Raw genomic sequence first — 13,939 nt, 5'->3', positions numbered from 1 at the left:
TTCAAGCAACAGCTTATATATAAAGTAGGGAAAAAGTGTAAATATCTTCGAAGCACAATAGTAATAGTGTTTCACTTATGTAATTTTCTTACATTATCTGATCTAGTGCATAAACATTTCTATATATGGATGCGTATCTTTTGTGTTTCGTATGTATACGCCGTCTACGTGTCTTTGTGCTTCACGTGTGTGGGTATTGTCGGCTTGTGTTCTCTGTGTTAACAGAGATGACAATGGTGTTGCCGGTGTCGCCTAAACGCGTTAGTTGTGTGAAAGCTCGGCATGGGTGGCTCGGGCTGCTGCTACGGAGCGAAACATACGGCGGTTACGCCTCCTGCCGCTAAGGAGGCCAGCGCTCTCTTGCCGCTATGTTCCCGACCGCCGACTTCGCCGCTCAATCGCTTGCGTGTTTGTTTGCCAGCAGTCCCTGGCTGCGTTCGCTTACCTACCTGTGTGGCTGGCAGTCAACCGTTGACACGGGAACACAACGGACACATTACAACACGACTGTACATCGTACTTAATAAATTATTTATGAAGCTTTATCCACCTCGATGCTTCTCGGTAGTTGGCATGCCTACCGACGATACAGTAGCCCTGCTCACTGCTTGTTGTCTCAGTTAGCAGCTTCCTTGCGGCTAGCCGGTGTTTGATCGACGTCCCCGTTTTACGGCGGACCAGGGCGGCTGTTCTTCGTAGTTCATAGGAGTTGGTAGTTGTCCTGAGTCGTGTTCGGTTGGCACTAGCGTTCAGTGGCGTTCCATAATTCTGGCCTCTGCCCATGTTCTTTGAATGTTCGTTATGCAGCCCCTTGGAAGTGGTACTTTCGACTAATAGGACAGCTACCGCATGCACCTGACTGCTACTCTTGGTGCGTCCTCGTCTCTGTCCTGTTTATTTTCCCCTTCGTGGTAGCCTTCCTGCATACGTCGATGATAGCGGTACGAAGAATTGTCGCCCCTAGTTAACTAGCAAACCCATATGAGCTTACATCTCCTTCGTCCGTTGTCCCAAATCGGAACTATGACGGACAAAAGCTTGCCGCTTACTAGGTTGCCTGCTGTCTTCTTTAATAAAGCTCTTGCTGTTTACTTGCGGTCTAACATTGTACAGTGTATATCTCCTATGTCTGTAGGATGTGGTACAATGTGCACTTAAACAGATTTATAGGAGCGGCCGCTCGCGGGCAATTGGGGTTACACTATAAGTACAAATAACACAACGCTTATCGAAGGAAGGACAGTTATAGGAGGGCAGTGAGGGAAAATGATAATCTCGACAGCGATTAATCCAAAGCTCTACCAACTGCCCGTAGTATGTAGTATTTGCTTTCAACTGCGCGAGGAACGTGATAACACAGACGGAATTGAAACGATGGCAGGAGGGAGCAATACAATAGGCGGAGTCATATGTGAAGGATGAAAAAGAGAACGCCAAGATTTCGCATTGTTGCAGTTGTTTTCGATTAATTTACAGGTTTAGTCCACTTCGGAATGGATACTGGCTGTTGAAGACGTACCTTTGTCGATCCGTATTGAATTTGACCCTCATTTTGCTACTTCACATGACGGCGAACTCAGCAAACTACAGCCAGTGAACGAGCTCCTCAGTGTGAGCCATGTTGCAAAATGGTACACTTGGTTTAGCTAAAGACAAATTGTAATCTGGCGTGATCACGTATTTTTGACAATGGGATTAATCTGTCGCGTGAGCTGATGAGGTGAAAAGACAACAGCCTTAGGTTTTGGCTCTACTATTGCTGCTTCTGCTCCGACCGCGGCTGCTGCCCGTGGCCGGCGGCAAACTTGGGCTAAGTTTAAATGAATGCATGAATCGACTACAGTCATACGGTCCATTGCCCGCCCGCAATTCCTCATTGGCTTTATGCTAGCTTCGCCCCCCTCGCCCGTCCCTTTTAGGCTTACTCGGCTCGCGGAGCGTTCGGCCCTGCATTAGGACAACGCTCTTTGCTATTTTGTCCTGTGTGATAACGATTGTGCAGCCTGTCTGGACATTACGCTTTAGCACACGACGACTACATTTGACAGTGGTGCCCGTTAGGAGGTCGTGGGGCATAACCGCGCCCGAGAGTGGACGATCTCACCACAAACGCTGCACGTAATAACCCTGCAAAAGAATTGTCCTTCTTGTTGTTGTTGTCTGTAAAAGATGTTAGGACAATGGAAAAATTGTGCTGCAACAACGTCTGACCATGTTTCCCTTATAGTATGAATAAAATTAATTCCACTTAGTGCGCACGTTAAATTGCAAGAAACAAGCCTCGTATGAATTTAAAGAATATAGTTGAATAACGATGGCTTCATTCGTACATAATTCCTTAACTGCCCGCCGCAACGATGAAGTGTCATCTGTCGTCCTTTCAGATATTTCGTTTTATATATTTTTTTTTTGCAAAAAGCGCCAAAAAAAATTGTGCTAAATAATGAATATTCATGTTCTTTGCTCGCCTACTTTATTTACCGTATCCCGCCATCCATGTGAGGACAGCTCACATTGTAGCCCTTAGGTGGCAAATCATGAGTATGATGTAAGGTTTCCACGTCTCAAAAAAATCATCAAACTAATATCAATGTATTATATACCTCGGTAGCTCTAGGAGTTCAACACTGACTTAAGGTTATTAAGGGACTTAAGGACATAAAAAGCATTTAGTGCTAAACACCCCAGCCCAAGAAAACGTTTATCAGAGCAATCTTTACTTGTGGCACCATGCCTATTAATGGACAGTTCAGCCAGTAAATATATTACAGGAGGTAATTTCTACGAATATACCCCCGCGTTTGAAACGTGACAAAATTGCTATCGTAATCGTGTTTCTCCCCGTTTCACTCAGCAGATCGTTGTTTAGTTGAGGCGCATACACATTTAATATTGTCTGCTTCGCCAGACCCATGACACGATTCGCCTAGTCGCGACCGACCCCAGGTCCATGTCGTTAGATCATAGCAGTCGAGCGTCAGTCAGTACGGCTCTGCTTGCCTTCATTCTCTTCCTCCATCGGTTGGTTGCGTGTTCGTACGGAAGCACGCTATGATGTATTGGCAGTGTGTAGGTTTTGAGAGCTGCAGCCGCTGACGGTTTCGGCGACGCACGAGGCCGTGTCTACCTTATGATGCATAGATGTCGACATACGTGTACATTATATGGAGTTGCTTGTTTCGCTAGTTATGAACTAACCGCTAGTAGAACTCGATATCCGCCCATAATGTGGCCACAGAAAATATGCTAGAGTCCAGCAGATTATTCAGATCTGCGTCAGAATATCAAGGCAAGGCGAAAACGACGGCGAAGGTGCTTCTGCAGCTGCAAGTTTTCTGAACGGTCTGCCTTAAGGGAAAATACGTCTTCACATGAATGCGCTGTACAGACATTTACCAAAAGACAAATGCCGTTATAACTACTGGTGCTACGGATCGCGATGGTGCGGAGTAGAGCTATGGCTCAAGCGTCGGCCTGTTCTTGAAAAAGATTGTCGCTGACCCCTATCGCCGAAATTACTACACTAGTCATAGTCGAGGTGATTTTACAAGTCAAGGCCGGTCGCTACTGGATTCAAAGCAACAAACGGGATATGGGCGCTATAGGGCAACGCTGGCTGGAAATAGAGGTAGTGGGCGAGCGGTGCTTACCTTGCTCGGCTGTGTTTTGGCGCAACAGAGGATCATACAAGCCACAGGATTTTTTTGACCCTGTGATGCCTGTAAAATATCCACGTGTAAAAGCGCAGTTTGTCGCCTGCTTCCGGTAGGTGCAGGCGAGCCTACATTTACGGCTATCTCTGGGTAGCTACTTTAGTCAACAGGCTTTACGTTGTGAACTAATCTTGCCAGCGCGCATGACGTCTGCCTCCTCTTTTACCTTCAAAACTATTTGCTTCCACCAGAAGCCTTCTATCGGCTATGTCTGGCAAACACTTAAGTCAGCCGTTGGACATTTTGTTTGACAAAATGACAACTTTATCCCTGGTATGGGTTTGACACTATCCCCAGAAGCAGAATTCTTAAAAGACGCAACATCTATCTTGCTATTCAGTATCTTTTATTTGTTTATTTATCAGTATTTTTTTTATTACGCTGTATACGCAATCTACGAAAGTATTTCAAGTTTCTAATGAATTGTAAATATTATTAATTTGGTGATGCAGTTAGCAGTGAAATGGTAACCTACTACGACGACCCGCACCTAATATATTATGCGCACACATGGGGAAGCACAAATTATTATACTGTCAAATAGTAGCCTTTTGTTCAGGCCAAGACCCTAAGAGATAGCACAATGCTTACGAACGGTGTGTCCCTGCTCACACTTCCCTACCTACATTCGAGCTGTTTTTAACATAGGCTAGCAAAGACAGGGTTACCGGCTGGGACGACAGCATAGGATCGATCTGCTATATAACCTGGCGCATGCAATCGTTAGAGACGCCCAATTTAGTAACAGCAGTAGGCGAATCATTCTCAAAATATCTTTAACTAAGCTTTAGATCGAAAGGTCTACCTATGAAAAAAGGACGATCAACAAAACAAAAACCAAGGGAAACTATCTTAAGATTGTTGGAAAGCTGGCCCCAAATGGACCTCAATTGAATCGGCTATAGCGTTCTAATGGCTTTGAAAAGGCTGATAGAAAGGCTGAAAGATAGAAACCGTGTCACCTAGTTCGTTATCGACTGCCAGCAAGTTTCAGGGCAAAAAAACCCGTCACATTCCGCTCATTCATCTAACCTCTGAAATGAACTATGCAATACGAATTTCACTAACCAAATTAGTAGCCTCGTAAATAATGGGAACGAAAAAAGGTGGAACAATGGAGTATGTCAGTAGATAGTTCCGAGACATTGGCATTATGTACTCTCTGCGTCACCAGTACACTATATACGAAGTTCTTCAAGTTGTTCACGAAAGCTCGACGTTATATTGGGTTATCGGTAAAGTGCTAAGCGAGACTTTAAATCAAAATTAAAATAAATATTTTTCGGTTTTTTAAAATAATACAACTGAGCTAAATGTGCGCTGTTTTTATTAACGACCTCCTTCTAGTTGGTATTATCGTAATCTCATTAGCGGAACACAGAACTTCGGTGATTTATAAGGGGAAAACTTTACGAGCAAAAAATCCTCACATAGAAGGTAGGCAAAATACTAAACAAGTTCTGCAGATACTGAAACATAGATAGATTGATAATACAGAATCTGGGCTATGTGTCGTACACATTGGAATTTTCCGTTCCGTTTTTCTCTGCTAGCTAAAGATGTGTGTGTAGTCTGGCATTATAATAGTGGTCACCAATTCTAATCGATATTTTTGACGGCTTGAACTAGGCTCGCTGATGGTGGACGTCCAAATCTATCGTCTTTCTAAGCGGTAGCGGCTCACAATGCGCGACTCTTTTGCAAGACACACCGCATCAACTAACTGGGTGTCACTCTCGGCTTTGTCACAGATTAGAGAGCACATCTTTTAATTTTAGCTTTTTTTTTTTTGTTTTCTAAGTCGCGCATTATTGTCATATATAATCTGACTTTTATCACACGCGATCAGTCGCTTTGCTTCGTTACATTTCGAAAATGATCAGGTAGATTCTAGCCGGCTTTCTTTAAATAACTTCGTACGTTATTTCCGTACGTCGTATCGCTTGTATCGTAGCGTATCATATGTAAAATAGCACTTTCAGGAACCCTTACAATGAACATTATAGAACACTCTTTGGGCCATCTCTTTTTTTTAGCGGATTTTCGCTAAATGACACTCATTTTCCCAGTATAAATAAAGAAATTCCCACACTGTTAGTATATCTATTACCGATAAATTTTGGCTTGCAAGTGACACTAAGGCTGGTTCACATTGGCTAGGATGCGTAACTTTCAAGCCATCTAGCTAGAAAAATAGACTCGTATCGCATACATGCGCTTATTGCTGATGTAAGAATTTAACGAAAATCAATGATACGAATTCTTAGTTAAGCCGGATTGACTTATAACTTTAGTGACCTTTATCTATGGAAGATTGCATTGTGGGTCGGCTACGTAAGGTAGCTTTTACGAACGTTACGCTCCATTTGTTAGGACTTATTTCAGAACGGAGTATTAGAAGTACGTCGGCCTGTTCGGAGAGCTGCCACTGAAGTATTATCAAGAAGAGTTCGTTCATAGACCGAAAAAGCGTCTCACCGAACTGTTTTATCTGCATGGTACCTTTTGTTTACGATATGTTCTTCGTCCCTTTACATTAGCGCAATCTGTACTCATCTCTCCTTTCGTAGCAAATGGGTCTGTTGGTGAGCCGCGTTCCATATGACCCGAATGAGATACTTACACGAATACACTTGTTCGGGCTCAGGAGAAGTAAGTACTTAATAATGAACTTGTACTCGCATCTTGAACACTCACGTACTAGACGCGATACTCTTCAAATCATAATACCATTACTCCACAACTAGCAAAACATCGTTATTCAATCTTAGTTTAATTCATGGTAACTAAGATGGGTATGTATTCATTGCTTAATAAACGAAACGACTTTTGTATCCGAAGAAGTCGGCAACCAGAAGATTGACCATCGCGTATGCAAAGTAAATGATAGAGTCATACAAGTAAGATCTCATTTTAGTCGCTTCTGTGGTCGAAGCATGAACTTCATTTTTAGCCTTAATTATTTTTCTCTTCAAGTGAATTTGTCAGCATTCAAGAAAGATTCTTCCCACGTTTCTCAAAAAACACCTGGGAGATGTCAAAGAAAGATTGTTAGAGTTGTCTGTCTCATGTACCATACTTCACTAATTTAGCCTTCTCTGCAATAGACTTCAGGGTCGAACGTGACTCAGAGTCGCTATGACAGTTACACATTTCTAGGCTTCAAGCCCATGTAGGCAATTTGTGGGGTGGATGCTCGTTACTTGGCAACACTAAATTTAGTTGCTGAAATAAACCTGCTTCGGAGGCACATGATAAATTCTGCTCCACCGCAAGACAGAACAGAACTTCCGAAGAAGAAACCGGGACAAAAAAAAAGCTTAATTCGTTCATGTTACTTCTTGTCCAACCATTGTCCGCGTGGCTCCCTACATTTCAGATTCGTAGCTTGGAAAAATTAGCTATCACGCTCAGATCACTTCCGGCCACAACGCAGGTACCCGATGTCCATCCACCCATCCGTAACCGGTGAATATATATATTCCTCAGCGATAAGCCTTTATGAATGCAACATGCTGTTTACTGTATATCTCCTTGGGACAAGTAGATATATAACACATAAGTGCTAGTTTTGGACTTTGTCAGTCTTGGACCTTTACCATAATACGGGGTAGCGAAATTGTGGAAGTCGAGTCGTCAAAAGAGTAGCGAAGTTAAAAAATGGTCTGCCAAGTTGCAGGAATGAGGCCCGTGGTGGAGTGTTTGAACGTGGAAGGAGTGGCGTTCTGAGCGAAACAGCCAGTTCATATAATAATGTATGAGAACTTCGAGGTACTAACCGATATGACGGCCATAATGTGAGATGAGATCATAATGCTAATAACTGTTTTGTGGATGGATCTAATTTTCGTTATTTACATTGATGGTTCAGTGGATAGCGTGTTTGTGTGTCAAATTTGTTTCTGCGCGAGACGAGTAATTTCATAGGGTAACGCATGCGGTAACGCATACAAAAGCTCGAAACGCTTAGCGTTCTTCAGCCAGCCCTGGAAAAAAGTTGATACGACCTCGATGAGGGCATTGTGCTTGATCTGGCACTCGTTTGCTTAACAAGTAGACCTTCTAGTTTGGTTAAAAAATGGGCTGTTAGATGTCGAATAGTGTAGATTGCGTATGGAGCTACATCGCTATTATAAATCGCTAGACCAATTAGCGACGAGCAGACCATTACTGCAGTATCGTTACGTTTGTGCAGTGATTGTAAGAATGCTAGTGTATTTTTAGGCATCATTTTAACGATACCACATCGTTGTATCGATTAACAGTGTTCTATTCTGTACGACGTTGCAACTGTGTCTGCATCAAGTCCCGTATTTGCTGCTACTGATTTTCTATTCGAATGGAACATTTGAAAAAAGATCATGCTAGCATCATCCTCGATAGCATCAAAGCTATAGCAATGACAGCCTTTAGGTATAATAATGGAACAAAATTTTTCATATAACGCACAACAAATCATAACGTAACTCACGTATACACCACCGCTTTCTATAAACTATATCACGACTGCTACTGCGTGAGCACGGCGAGACGTTGTTTACCACTGGTTATCCGCATCGACTGCGTTCTTCAAGGGATACACATACGTCGATTTACTAAACGATGCTTATGCACGCGTGTAAAAGGCATCCAGGATGGCATCAATAAGAGTCGAAGACCGCGACATTTGTCTCCATATTCAAATCAGAGCTTTATGTACAATGCAACGCAATGAGATATGTGCATACGTCAATAGAAACTGGTACGTCGGGCGCGGAGTGCGTATGGTTCTCCAACTTTTCTACCTCATCTGCTTCTAGCTTTGGCAGATGATGGTCAAAGATGCAAAGATAAATCTCTAAAGAAAAGCCCTCTAAAAAAAAGCTGATTTTGAATCAGGCGCAACGTTTCTGGCCCTGATAGAAAGGCCTGAGCTAAAAGTTACATGTAGTTTCACTGGGCTTGCTGCTTACGAGGGCAGGCGATAGGCTGTAAACACTTAGCGACGCTGTTTTAAAACGTGTGTGTTATTGTAGGAACTCACGGTGAGGATTTAAGCGATAATTCGTTTCATTGATTATTCTCACTCCTTTTAGAAAATGTCTCTTGTATCACTGAAAACAGAACTGACTTCCGTAAGCGCATGTGTGAATATGAATACTCCACATACGACTTCCGTTGCCGGCGATTTTGAGAGCTATGCGTGTTTTTGGCCGCATGTACCATTCGCTCACGAAGGGTGCCTACTGACGGATCATTAGAGCAACATAAATGCCGATCTCACCGAGTCGAGCGGTCAATACAACTTCGATTAGAAGAACTCGTAGAATTAAGAGGCGTGAGGAAACTGGCACACATCAAATTCTCCCTTTTGACACTACGTGGCTTAACGCCACAGATCTAGATTCTCTTGACGAAACGTAGAGGACGCTCACGCTAGCTTGTAAACGTGAACCGGAAGTGCCCTAATAGACATGATCAATAAGAACTGAGTAGGGATGAACCCGCATATAACTCACGCGGTAACCCCCTTCTTGTGTACATAGTGAAAGGACTGTATAAAACTGGTATGTGGACACTATCGTTACAAACCTTAGTACTCTCTAGTGGATCTCCTCTAGGAAGGTGGTGTGAATATACGCATGGCTGTCGCATTCAACGTTTCGCATTTTCGTTAGACATATTATGGCATCGTAGATCTTATATAAGCAGGTATCCCTATCAGTCAACCAAGCACATACGCGGTTAATAATATAAGTTCAACAACAAATAGAGCTCTCATAACTACTGATGAATTTGAAGTGACGCTATGTTATTGACTGTCAAATAAAAGATACACAAATCAACGCTGGATGAGCCCGATCTAAGCGTTTTAATGTGCACCAAAGCAGATAGTTTGATTCGTATATTAAGAAAAAATTGACGCATAGTTAATGTTTATTGTATATGGTCCACAGTCAAATTTCGTTGACCCATACGTTTAAACACTTTTTGGTCCATGGCACACTACCCGTAAGTCAATCGCGTTAGAAGGAAATCTGTAAGGCTTATTGGGTAACAGCAATGCGATCTTCTACCTCAACTGTACTTCGCAGTGAAGTCTTGGCCAAAGTCCAGCATAGTTAGCAGTTTTTATTCGAAAAAAAATCCTATAATGTAAAATATAATAATGTAATAAATTCTAATAAACTTGTAAATAATGTAAAAAATTTCTAATTAAGGCTAGTGTCGTAACTTGAAGCTAGGATCCAACGTAACTCTTTCGCCTTTACTCTATATAGCTACCGCGTTGCGATGCCTGAAGACTGCCCATTTCATCCAGCGCGCGATATCCTCGTTTGGCCACAACGAAGTACACGAGCACCATTTAATCAACACCTCGACGTATGGAAGTAAGTAGATCGACTAACTTCACTGATCAGCCAGTTCGTGCACGAGCCCTCTCAAAAACGTAGTGCGCGGCAAATTTTTGAATATTGAAGTTGCCATGTTATAGAACAATTGCGTCTTCCGGAGCCTGGAGTGTAATTTTGTCATTGATAAACATTTTACTCTACGTGCATCTATATCAAGAAAGGTACATATTGAGGTTATCTAACGTTATTTGATACAGTCCATCCATGATTTTCCAACAACCTAAGGGAGTATTTTTCTCCCATGAAGATTGGGTCAGTGATAATTGTTATTATTTTTATAATTGTTGTTGAGATTAGAATTAATCGTTTTAGTAGATGTTACTCGCAGATTTGAAATAAACACTCGGCTATTAAGAAGAACTATTTTTTATATCTGACAATTTAAAAAAACTGCGAATATTACTAAGTGAATAACTAATGGATAATTTATAACATAAATAAATATAACATCAAGATTTTACTTGATGAAAATTTCCTACAGTAAATTTGTTTTCCATTTTTAAAAGAAAAAAATGACTCAAGCCAAAATTTCGACGACAGCACCAATGGAAAACTTTGTATAACCAGTTCCTATTCTTCGTTAGCTGCACTTGAAAAAACTTAAGTAATCGATACTGTCAAGTAATATCGGCGAGTGATCCTATTTTAAAGTTACATTGGAATTGTACAACTTATTTGAAGTAGAGCAAACATTTTTCTTATATTAATGGTATTAATAAATTGGCAAAGAATAGAAGTAGGATAACTAACCTAATTTTGGTGTCATCGTCTTTCATAAGGGTACCCGGTAGAAGCACGTGCGCGAGAGTTTTCTTCAAAACATTATTTTCCGTTGGTAAACAAAAGCCGAGTTGAGGATGTTATTTCTTCAGCACTTAGTTTATTAGGTTCAATAACGTCAATAGAGACGCCTATTAGGGGCACCGTATGCCTAGACTAAGCACAAAGTACAACAAAATAGTATTTCTACCACAGTCTTTGCGATTGTATTCAGCGAAAGCAATCCTTATTGGTAAATACTGGAGTCTATTAGTCATATCCTATGAACCCTTGAGGAAAATGTGGGCATATATATATATATATACTGTCGTGTATATATCATGCAGTGCTCGAACAGGGCAAATTGCGGGTCTAAGTAAGGAAGCTTGAATTAATTGAATTTAATTAATGAATCGCAACTACAGTTTCACATACGCAAACTCTTCAAATGTGAACTCCACCACTTTTCCACACAATTTTTACCAATAAAGTGAAGAAAAGTCCGAATCGTTAAATTATGTCTAATTTACCAAAAAGATAACTAGTTCTTCTCTAAATAATAGCAAATACGCTTTGCTGTTTGGGTGACAAAGCTGGGTTTTGTTCTCGCGGAGGACTTTTCGTTTTATTCCACTACAGAAGTAGATAGATAAAACCTATTTCTTCAACTTTCTAATAGAAAATCAATTGATTTATGATAGTAGAAGTAGGATGTTTTGCCATGGAAGTGTATTTAAAAAAGCTAGATAACGGCCCAAAGCAGGAGAGGAAGCCAATGTGCCAAAATAAAATCGGGAGTTGCTTGACGAGCACCGGCCAATTAAGCCTAATGGACATTCGAAGTAATACAGAGCACAGTAACGTTTTACGCTATCTAACTAGAAGCTTCCAATCTCCAAAGGTTTCAAATTCTCATCGTAAGAAACAACAGCACAGAGGGTCAAAGTTGGTAAATGATAAGAGTTCCACGAAATTAGGCAAGCGCTCATTCCGTAGAACACGTAACCATTGTGACCTATAGGAGCGCTTTAGGTACGGGGCCGTCCCGTATTCTCGACTACAGTAAAGCGCTGTCACGCTTGATCGCATCATATTGAAATCCCAATAATACCGGAAGCGTGTTCACTACCACCTGATACCTACAGATGCTCATTATTACCAAGTGTTTATAGAATCCGATTTTTGCAAAGGACTTCGAGAGGTTCAGGAGGAAAAGACGTTCGATAGATGTGCGCCGCCATACACGCAAGCTAAAATGCTATTCGTTCGTGGCCTACTTATGCATGCATTCAAGCTGAAAAGCTCGGTTATTGGTAATCTTGACGCGATCTATATATGCAGTTAAGCTAAAGATCTTCTCCTTTGATGTTTCTGGGACTTGTATGAACTGAATTGTCTATCGAATAACCTCACCGGTACCGAGTCGAAAGTACTCGTTTCTCCCAGAAGTACACGAGCTCTGTTCACTCGAAACTTTTCCTATGTAAATGCCCCTAGCTATATGTGTATTGCATACAGAGCTTGAGCTCATTCGATTTTCGTTCATGCTAGGCCATAAGCCTACAAAAGCAGACCTTGACTCAAAACCTGTCACTTCACTGAGAATTTCTCGTAGCGATAATATTTCTTCCTACATGAAGTAACTTCCTACATGAATAGAACGGAAGTTTCAATTACGACCTGCAAGCAGATCATCCGATAATTAGAACCTTTCAATTTCTGCACATTTACTACCTAAGCATGAATACATTTGAGAATGGCAACTACAGGAAAGGCCGGTGCCTTCGTCGTTTGCTTGTACAGATCATGGCAGGATTTCATAGGATATTTATACGTATTTTAAATCTAAGGACGGCAACGGTCGTTTATGGTAGGTTCACTTCGATGCATGAATTTCTAGTGGTAACCTGTGCGAACTTGCCGCATTAACGCTTCCTGTAATACGTGCAGGTGCCCGATATGCGACAAGGTTTTCTTTGGCGAGGATAAATTAGCATCACATTATCACTCCCACGGCCCCTTAGACCAAGTAGTGCAACAGCAGCAGCATTCGTCTGAACAGAAATCAACTTCACGCCATGCGGGACACCTCACTGGATTATCAGCGTCACTCGGTAGCAGTGCAACAGAACCGCACTCATCGCAAAGCGGAAACTACGTAAAAAGACATATCTCGGTAAGTATGGTCCAGCTAATGGGAAAATCGGTTTTTGAACCATAATCCATACCATAAACCAAAACAAAAATTCGTTTTCATTTTAAATCTATAAGCTAGTTTAATAAAAATTTCTTTTGTATGCCTTTTTATAATTTGTTTATATGTTTTGAGGTTATTCGATATAGGCTGTTAGATCGAAATGATCGCCGCATCGGTAGAAGACTGCACTGGTTCGAACACTAGCATAAACTGACAAAGGTGAAAGAGTTTTATAATAGCAAACGCATCTAGGTAAAAAAAACTATACAATGATGGGATTCTAAAATTTACCTAACACGATCGTTAAAAATTGGTGTCTCGGAAAGGAAAAGAGGAAGGGAGATTACGCCAACATGTTCCTGAAAGAGTCCTCCATTTCGTGGCCTAAATGGCGTATAAACATACATACGTACATTTCGGAAAAAATTACAGAAAGAAATAGATTCCGTTATGTGTGGGCATCGCTAGAGTTATACTGACCACGATCTTTTGTTCCTGCGAACAGCTCAGAAGAAAAGTATTACTGTCAGCTATATTGACAAATAGATCTTTAATGAGCTAATTGGGGCTTGCCAGATGCGTATAACGCCTTTAAATGCGTTTTTTATTTACGTGTATAACGTGCTTGCTCATCTATAAGTAACTTGATTGTCGTTAATACGCGCCATCAAAGCTGCTGACAACAAACGAAAGTTCTGGTTTTGTTTCGAAGGCGATGTTGTTTTTTATAACTTGGAAGTTCTTGTTGTAACGACACATGAAAGTCTCTCAAGTGCCATTGATTAAATGTATCGCTATGTCAGCGGGGTCCATCATTATCGTGCACAGCGGTTCAGACCATAAACTCTCAGTCCAAACTGATCGTTTTATCTTTG

General features: G+C 41.4%; 1 protein-coding gene across 3 annotated transcripts in view; it reads left to right on the top strand.

The window, feature by feature from the left end:
• Positions 1 to 13,939, top strand: part of LOC111250018 (uncharacterized) — a 28,500-nt gene that overhangs the window by 1,952 nt on the left and 12,609 nt on the right. For all 3 annotated transcript variants that reach the window (XM_086978350.1, XM_086978349.1, XM_022804608.2), the window contains 2 exons: positions 9,974 to 10,084; positions 12,818 to 13,043. In XM_086978350.1, the coding sequence (XP_086834476.1) occupies positions 9,987 to 10,084; positions 12,818 to 13,043 (324 nt within the window). In that variant the 5' untranslated portion in view covers positions 9,974 to 9,986. The remainder of the gene's footprint in view (positions 1 to 9,973; positions 10,085 to 12,817; positions 13,044 to 13,939) is intronic.

Source organism: Varroa destructor, unplaced genomic scaffold (assembly GCF_002443255.2).
Source record: "Varroa destructor unplaced genomic scaffold, Vdes_3.0 BEIS01000001.1, whole genome shotgun sequence".
Lineage (NCBI taxonomy): Eukaryota > Metazoa > Arthropoda > Arachnida > Mesostigmata > Varroidae > Varroa > Varroa destructor.
Note: the sequence above shows the minus strand (reverse complement) of the source record. Positions and strands in the feature narration are given on the sequence as shown.